The sequence below is a fragment of the Calonectris borealis genome, chromosome 1 (assembly GCF_964195595.1).
Source record: "Calonectris borealis chromosome 1, bCalBor7.hap1.2, whole genome shotgun sequence".
Lineage (NCBI taxonomy): Eukaryota > Metazoa > Chordata > Aves > Procellariiformes > Procellariidae > Calonectris > Calonectris borealis.
The window spans coordinates 41,039,139-41,048,131 of record NC_134312.1 but is presented as its reverse complement, the minus strand read 5'-3'; the positions used below and the strand labels follow the sequence as shown (position 1 = coordinate 41,048,131).

The 8,993-nt window shown below is 39.7% G+C and overlaps 1 protein-coding gene across 1 annotated transcript in view; it reads right to left on the bottom strand.

Moving 5' to 3' along the window:
- Positions 1 to 318: 318 nt before the first annotated feature.
- Positions 319 to 8,993, bottom strand: part of LGR5 (leucine rich repeat containing G protein-coupled receptor 5) — an 88,715-nt gene continuing 80,040 nt past the window's right edge. Inside the window, exons 15-18 of the mRNA XM_075149899.1 lie at positions 8,389 to 8,514; positions 4,393 to 4,538; positions 3,317 to 3,400; positions 319 to 1,510 (exon numbers count right to left, since the gene is read on the bottom strand). Of these exons, the coding sequence (XP_075006000.1) occupies positions 420 to 1,510; positions 3,317 to 3,400; positions 4,393 to 4,538; positions 8,389 to 8,514 (1,447 nt within the window). The 3' untranslated portion in view covers positions 319 to 419. The remainder of the gene's footprint in view (positions 1,511 to 3,316; positions 3,401 to 4,392; positions 4,539 to 8,388; positions 8,515 to 8,993) is intronic.

Here is an 8,993-nt window from a genome sequence, read left to right as displayed (position 1 = left end):
GGCACTGAAAAACTATTATTAAAATCAAATTACAATAAACAGGAAAAAAAAACTCAACCCTTGAAAACAAACTGTATCAGGTGATGCTTTGGAAAAAAAGCTTACCAATTTAACGTGCTATTTTCGCTCTTGACCAACTGATGCCCTTTCTGAGTAGTGCTACTTTAAAAGAGAGCAGCTGATAGAACTGCACAAAATGCAGCAGCTTTCAGTTTCTCTCTTCATCCCAGCATTTTGGAAGCAGGCTGAGAAGGCTCAGGTACTGGGTTTTCAGCCTGCTGCAAGTTTTGTCATTGTCTGTTTTCTGATGTGTGTAACAATAATTCAGAGGCACTCTCTAGCTTGTATGCACACATCCATACTTACTTTTGGGATTAAAAATCTTGTAAACATAGATATTTTCTGTATTGCCAATGACACTAGCGACACGGAACAAATGCAACTGATGAAAGATTGCAGCTTTCTGTCATTTGATAAGATGATGGCATTAGTGAATTGCTGGTAGGCATATCATATGATATGCTGGCACTTGTGAAGGTTACCAATGCTTGTGTTGAGTCACAAGATTGTTTTTCTATGTCTTCTGAATTCACAGAGATCAGACTAGCATGTTTTGATCTCCTCCATAACAAAGTTTGCTTTCGCAGACTTCCCAAGTCCTCCTTAAAGTGTGGATTGAAAAGTATATAAAGGAGTGGGTTTAGGCATGCAGGCAGTGGGACAATCACTAGCAGTATTGACTTAATCACTTCTGGGCTGATAAAAGTGAGGTTTAGTAAGGAGGAAAAAGATAAGAAGGCCACAGGGCAATAAAGAATGCAATTAGTAAAAAGTAGCAAGGCAATATGTTTGACCATAGAGCAATCCCAAATGTTGTCTAATTCTCCCTTTTCTAAACTACAGTAGAGCTTTGTATAAGCAATAGTCATTACCAGAAAACAAAGGGAGTTCAGCAATACCAGTGCTACCATGTATCCCATAGCAGTGGGTTCTCCAAATGGTAGTGGTAAACAAAGCGGAGAAACCCCATACTCACTCCCAGTGAGGAGTGGTATCACTGCAATGATTAGTGCCAACATAAAGCAAAAGAAAATGGCAATTTTTACACTAGCAATGGAGGATTTTGTTTCAAACTTTGTAGTGTGCTTTACAGAGAATGCACGTTCAAGTGCAGCTAGGGTAAGGAGGAAAATGGAAGCCTCTGAAGCAAAAATGGAGAGAAGGCCAGTTATTTGGCAACCAATTCCACTTTCCCACTGTGCTCCGTACTGAGCAAAGCTACCAAAAGTTGATGCATCCACACTAGCCAGTACTCCGCTAGCCAGACCCATCAAGGCATTTACAATAGCTATTAAACCGATCAAAAGTTTTATGGAGGACATATACAATGGAGATCTGAAAACTGTAGCAGACACCAGTGCATTGCAAATAAAGGTCAAACCCACTATGGTCCACACTCCAATTCTGATCAGCCAGCTACCAAACAGATGGTCACATGGTTTGAAGGGACCTGAAATGACAAAACAAAAAAGGCCAGGGAAACCCATGTAAACTAAAAAATAATTATGCGCTTTCTAAAACATTAGATTTCATGCTTCTTGCAGGTTCTCAGCACAACCAAGCAGTGAATTTCAGTCCAAAAGGGGAGCTGGAAATTTGCTCTTCCTTTGGAGTAATCCGAGACTTGATAACATGCTGCTAAATGCATGTTGCATTACTGGTGCACGAGTCTTTGTCCATCAACCCGAATAGTCTGTGGGTTTCTTTTTGTGCCTAGCAGTACAAGTGCAATGTGAATGTCCAGTCTGTAGTTTCAAGAAATGCTGTGATTTTTGTCAATGTCTGAAAAAAGCTGAAAAAGATACCTCTCACTAAACTAGGACAGGTTGCTAATGAGTCCTGGTGAAGTGTGATGTAACGGATACAGACAGATGCACTTTGGCTACCTTGTAACATGTCATTACACAGTCTAAGAAAATTGAGGCTGTCTTTGCATTTGGAAAGTGCTGCCTTTTTGGAGGGGCTTCTGATGACCTGTGGCTGAAGTCAGGTCATTATAATTGAAGCCTGCTGTGTATTCACATAGAATTGAGGTGCATATGCTGTGCGGTTGAAGCTGAATGCTCTGCAGTCTGAGAAACATTATTTATCTTGGTACGAGCCAGCTATGCTCTCCCAAAGCAAGTCCTTCACAGTGGTCCATGAAGACACAAACCCCGCAGCTGAGATGTGTTCCATATGACTACAGCTGTTGCCATCAAGTAGGCATAAGCATCTATTGTGTCAGTTTGCAAGTTTTTCTAAGATACCATTTGAAAGATCAGCATGGAAGCTAAATTTTCTCTTGGGTCTGGTGATAACTTACCTTGAAGACAGAGACGTTTTTGTGAACTCAGTAGTTATATTTAGGCCTAGGAGAATATGTAATGGTCAAATGGTTCTAAATTCTTTGGCTTCCTGCCTTTTCTATTCCTCCTTACATAACTTTTAAAAATTTATTATTTGCTGTTACAAAGAATCATCTTGGCTTGGAATGAATGCTGAAGTACTAGTTGTCAGTTGGGTTTTTTTGTTCATGTTTCACACTGAAAGAACGGCCAGTGAAAATGTTTGCTGAATCAAACAAGCAAAACTTATGATCACAGCTGTTAAAGCTAGAATCGACCTTCCAAAGACATGTTTCTTTCCTTGCCTTAAAGGAAACTTTCAGTGGAATTGGTGGCCTGTAGCTTTGCAATTCAATCAACGTATTCCTTTTTCCTTTCTGCCACACTGCGAAGCCAGGGATGCACTATTCTATAAAGAAAATGACAGTGCTGGGGGTCCTTTGTGATGGACTGAAATACCAACACAGTAGTGTTTGGTATTTCCTAGACATCGAAATAAACTGTGTGTTGTTCAAGAAGCTCAAGTGTAGAATAACTCGGTGAAGTTCAGAAGAATTACTTTAGCTTTGCAAAAAACTGAGTGAGCAAAGATTCTGCTCTCCTTCATCATCTGTATCTTGGTAGAAGTGTCTTTCCCTTCTCATTCCCTTGATAAGGGGATCAATTCCTCCGAAAAGGGGCCCGGAGTGAGGATCTGCTTGAGGACTGGGTAAAACTTTTGTTACACTCATAGATGAATTCAGTAGCTGAATAGTTTTCTGGACTTCAATGCAAAATTTTGTATTATTGTGCAATGTATTTGTATTAATCTCACCAAATTATTGCAAAACATCATGTTACTGTCCTAGTATCAGATTCAGAGTTTCTTCTGCATCTAGAATATCTGGTAATACTGTGCTCGGATTCCTATCTATCTGGCAGTTTCATACCTGGAGAAGGTGAACACTGCACTGAATGATGAGCTTTCAAATCTTCTTCAAAGTCAAGAAAAAAATCTTCAAAGTCACGCTCATCTGTGGGGGAGAAAATACCCAGATTTGATACTGTAATTTTCAGGAAAACTTCTTTTAGTACAAATTGCAAAAATGTCTGTGGTATTTAAGGCCTGGTCTTGTCCCTTTGCCTGCCAAACTGTGAGCAGAAGCAGACGTACGCCTACTTGGTTTTGAATTACTGTACTCGGGCACCATCACTTCCCTGAAAATAACCACTTAGAGGTACATTCTCTATTACCTAATCTGCAGTGTGACGACTGCCTAGGAAGGAGTTTAAAATATGAATTCTGCTGTTGTGCCAGGCTACTAAGAATTAACCCAAGTTTTTCTGTGTTTCCTATGTCATCGCTCTACCATGTATTCTTGGCTCTATTCTTGCTGGGGCTAGCCCTGAACTCTGAGACTTACTGGTTTGCAGGAGCGGAGATGGCACAGAAAGCAGCAGGATGGTGTAACATGTATGTGTGCACCTATGTAACAGGTAACAGGTCAAGTAACAGACCTTGTGCTGAAGGGGAAGAAAAATACAGCAGTCTTCTGTCCTGCAGAGCAGATGCGCTCTCTGGTACCCAGGAAGTGCTGGGAAAAAATATCGGCAGCTATAGCAAAGTAGCCACATAAGCTCTGTGACTAATCCTGAGGCATGTGGCCAGCAGGAGAGCCAAGGATGCGTTGCTACTTCCAAGGCTGGCAAGAAACTAGATCTTTGCTGGCCTGTTCTTGTATGGGTTACATAACATCACCACTTTCTTGTCTCTCACATAATGGGAAGATTTAACTTCCCACATTCTTATAGTTATTATTTGGACAGAAAGATGAGCGAGTGAGATTTTTGAAAGGCAGACCTGAAAAAATGAGTTTGCTAAGCATAGGAATGCTTGATTAACATATTATCGGGCAAGAGAGAGGGAGAGGCTGCCTCTGTGACTGTAAAAGAGTATTGGATTTCTTTAACATCACAGGCTGCTCGCAGCCTTCAGGTAGATTTAAAAGCCAAAGATGACGATTACCTTGAATTTGTAACAATCCAGCATCCTTCCTGTGAAAATCATCAATGCTGCTATTCTCATCTTTGTTCCATTGGCTGGAGATTCTGTAGTGGCTCTCACAAGCTCCAAAGGCACAGCACTGATAAGCATAAGGCATTTCCATGACCCTTTAGAAGAATAAGGAAGCATGCCATGATACTGGTTAGTACCAGAGTTACTGGATTGTACTGCTCCTCTACTGTTAGCACAAAGGAACTTGATTAAATAACCATGACTGAAAGTAAAAATATCTATGGGTAAAAATCAGTCATGATAATACAAAATGAGGACTCACAAATGAAATTCCACATCAGAAACGCAGATGATTTCTAGGCTAGTTTTAGTAAAGGCACAACGAAATTTTCTTATGCATTTTCATGGGAGATATGAAAGTGGGAGATATGTGCCTCGCTGTTGAGTGAATGTTACTCCTAGAGCTGTATTTCTATTTGATGATTTTGAATGATTTTACAGTGTAACTCAACAGTTTCTCCACGTTACTTTCTTAACGGTTTCTTTTAAAAAAGCAGATCCAAAGATCACAACTGCATCTACCTGCCTAACAGGCAAAACCAAAACATCACCTCCCAAATGGAATTTCTCCAGTTTTGGGAGAATGAGATCTTTCGTAATTCAAACTTTATCCACCTCTTTCCACATCCAACTCTTTTCACAGTAAGATGGCAAAAAGGAGATTGTCTTTTGTGCACATATCAAGAAAGCAGTGTTCTAAACCAAAAGGTGAATGAGTCAGAAAGGCACTGTGTGTGAAAACAGATGTCACTAAGGAAAAGGTTTTACTTTATTAATCGTCTCAGAAATGAGCACGGTCATTGCAGGACACTGGATGGCTCATTCCTAACCCTTTTAAGATCATTGGTATTCCTAACACATAACTGGGGATAGGTCAGTGAGTTTCAATGATTTTGAGGGTTTCTTTTGTCAGAAAATTGCTCATTTCTGGTATGTTTTGAATTTAATTCCTTTGGGGATGTGCAAATTCTGGGGTAGCATGGAAGAACTACATATATTCAAGTTCTATAGATGACTGCTTCTATTCCTTAGATATATTTTATACTTTGGAAGCAGAGATATTTAATTTGCACAGTTCGCCAATAGTACATAGCAAAACCTAACAACTCACCTTAATTCCAAAAGCCCAATAAACCAAAAAATTCAAAGATAAAGAGGTGATTAGAAGTTATTCTGACTTAACTTAAAAGGAATAAAATAGAACTAGATCCTCCTATCAGATTACTTTCAACAGGTTAATCACGTAAATTAACATAATGAGCATTCCAAGCAACCTCTAACCCCCTGGGAAATCTGCAAAGAAATCAGTCTGAACCAGGCCCAATGCCAACAGGACTTAAGCTTGTGCGCTAGCCAAAAGCTTGGTACAAAGGGGAACAAATGGAACCCTAAGCTTTAAAATGATTTTTAAATTAGTGCATTTTGGGGCACATACAGTGCTGGAAGCAGTCCTTTTTATGGCTGGTACTTATTTGATGTGGGTGATTAGATTTGGACTTTGTCAAATTAAACTCTTTCAGAAACACTGGCTGAATTTATTTTTATATACTGCTTATCTTACTGATGATATCTGTATCCTTGACAATTTTTTTCCTGCAGCAAGGAATGCCTCTTCTTTCTGTTTTTAGATTAAGCAGCAGAGAACACAACCCCACAAAGGTGTGGGGTTGATGGTGAATGGGAAGGCACAGCTACGATAAATGGAGTAAATCCCTGAGTTCTTTACAGCCCTGAATCAAAGCACCAGATAAAGAAGGAAGGAGTGGCTGGCAGCCTGACTTGACTTCCTCAAAACTTGCCATAGCAGGCTGGGCTCAGCCCTGTAGAGCGCTCTCTTGCCATTGCTGGAGGTGGGGCAGAGGATGCTCAGCTCTTTGATGTGTCTGTGTATTGAACAGCAATGACCCATTTAGATGAGCAGGAAGCTTTTATACAGGAATTTGTCTTTAATGTTGTAACCAGTGTCTAGTTCCAACAATTACAAAGGGTGAAATTTCATTTTGTTTTAGATCTCTGTTCAAGGTTGGTGCTTCATGCATTGTCTGTGCAGTGATCCTGTGTGAAGTCCTGGCCTCATTTTGATTTATGGTAAAAGTCCTGCAAACTCCAGGTCAGGACTTTACCCCATTCTCTCCTGTCTGGATATAATTTGTTCTTACAGATGTTAATCAACTCTAGCTATATTAATCACACTTTTTATACCTTTTTTTAAGACTTAAACTACTGCCTGACACTTCCTTGTTAACTACTTACCCAGACTAAATACGCTGTAGTTGCATTTGAGCAATGTACATAATTTTATTGATGGAAAAATCATATGAAGTATAATTTCGATAAAAGAATTAAAAATCTTAGCTGTACATAATTCAGTTGAATAGTGGATTATTCTAGGACTACTGCAGCACCTCTTATGCCTCTAGGCCATGGTATATACATCACTATATATTTGCTAGGTTGGAGTAATCCATTTTCTTGTGTTTTCATTCTTTTAAAGAACCGTCAGGTATTTTAGAATTGTCACCTGCCTCAACGTGTGGGCAAAGTCAGTGAGAGAAGAAAAACTGTGGCAGAAGCTCAGCCTCAATCATTCATGATTTCTTATGGTACTTGCCTCTTGACCTCTAAGACCCATCTCAAGGTCTCTAGTGTAAGAGAGGCATAAGGCCTCTAGTACTTTGAATGTTCATGTTATAAAATAGTTTCATACACTGTGATGAAGTCACTGCCCAATGTCCTCTGTGACAAACTACAAATATTGCATTTATTAAGACTTTTAAGGCATTGTTTCCTAACCTTGGAACCATTTTTTGCAGCTCTTCTCTCAGTTTATATTAACATGCCATCATAGAAGTATTCTAGTGTGGATCCCTGCAGTGCTGTACGCAGAGGTTTAATCAGCTCTGCACTTCTACTTATGACTCCCTTATTGATAACTCCAAACACTCCAGTCGTTTTCATTAGTGGTGAAGTCTCCTTGAGTTGTCTGCTTGCTAAGACTCATGGGACTATTCCAGTGCAAAAGGCAAATCTAGTGAAGACATAAGGATGGAGCCTCCATCCTTGGAGATATTCAAAAGCTGTCTGGACGTGGTCCTGGGCAACTGGCTCCAGGTGACCCTGCCTGAGCGGGGGAAGTTGGACACGATGACCTCCAGAGGTCCCTTCCAACCTCAACCATTCTGTCATTCTGTAACTATGTCACACTGTTTAATTGTTTCAAATTTTATGATATCAAACTTTTTACAGTAAAACATGGAAAAAATACATGTTGCACTTGGCATCCTCTAATTAAAATATAAAAATCAAGGGAGAGTTAAGGGACACTCCCAAATACCCTGAAGTCAGAGGCAAACTCTCTTTACTGTGATTTCTGTATGGTCATCCAGTGACTGGCAGAGCTGCAAATGATCTCTAGAGAACATTTCCTTCCTGTATCACAGAGCATCCAGCAGAAAATTACTAGCACCAGAATGTTTTAGTAATAATGGCAAAGTATTATCTGAATCTTAGTCAAAAGATTACAGAAAAAACATGTTCAAACAAAAGAGGTCAAATATCTTGGAACTTCAGGAGTATATTCTTCCCTTGATATTTGCTCTGTTCTCATTAAGTATAATGGAAGTTTTGTAAGCACAATCCAGTAGAAGAAGGACATATCGCTAAGCTGCTAGCAATATTGTTTTAACAGCTTTTGAAACATATCACCAGGAAGCAGATGTGGCTCATATTAAGCAAGTACTGGGGTTAATATTTCAAAACCCTTCATAGTTTCTTCAGTTGAAAGTGAGCATAATAAAAGAAGTCTATCATTTTTATCATATTTGCTTTAGTTTTAATAGCACAGATCAAAGACTGACAATACGAAGTAACATGCGTTACACACTGACACACCTTCCATTGCACATGATCACAAATGTGGCTTATTAGTTTTAATGATATACTCACTTGAGTTCTGGAAAATTTTCAGATGATATCAAACTTTGTAGAGCATGATTTCCTGTTAATTTTAAATGAGTTAAACCATGTAGCCCCATCACAGGAAAAGAGGACAAAAGGTTGGATGACACATCCCTGCATAACAGCAAATAAAAATCAGCTTATGAGTTCATTTTTTTTCTTCAGCACTACAAGTGTCACATTGGAAAACCAGGTTACACTTTTCTAACTCAATCAAAAATGACTGCATTAAACAGAAGCCCCAGTCAGCAGAACAAAGCTGCAGCATCACTCAGGAGTATGCACCTATGTGTCCAGGAGAAAGCTAACAGTAATATCTAGCAGTTAGCTAAGTCTCTGTTGCCAAATTTTGACTCCAAACATTCATAGTGCCAGTTCTGAGACTAGCAAATGAGTTTGAAATCTGTTCATTAGATTGTTTGAACTAAAGGGAGCCACTACCAGAACAGCTTCCCACAGTTTAAAGGATTCAGTGGGATGCTAGAGGGCACGGCTGCCCTCAAAGCTCCACAGGGGGCAGGTCAAGTGTACGGGGAAGATGTGTGTTTCAGGGTAGGACGGGTGTGGGCTGGAGCAGATGAAGGTGACAGTTC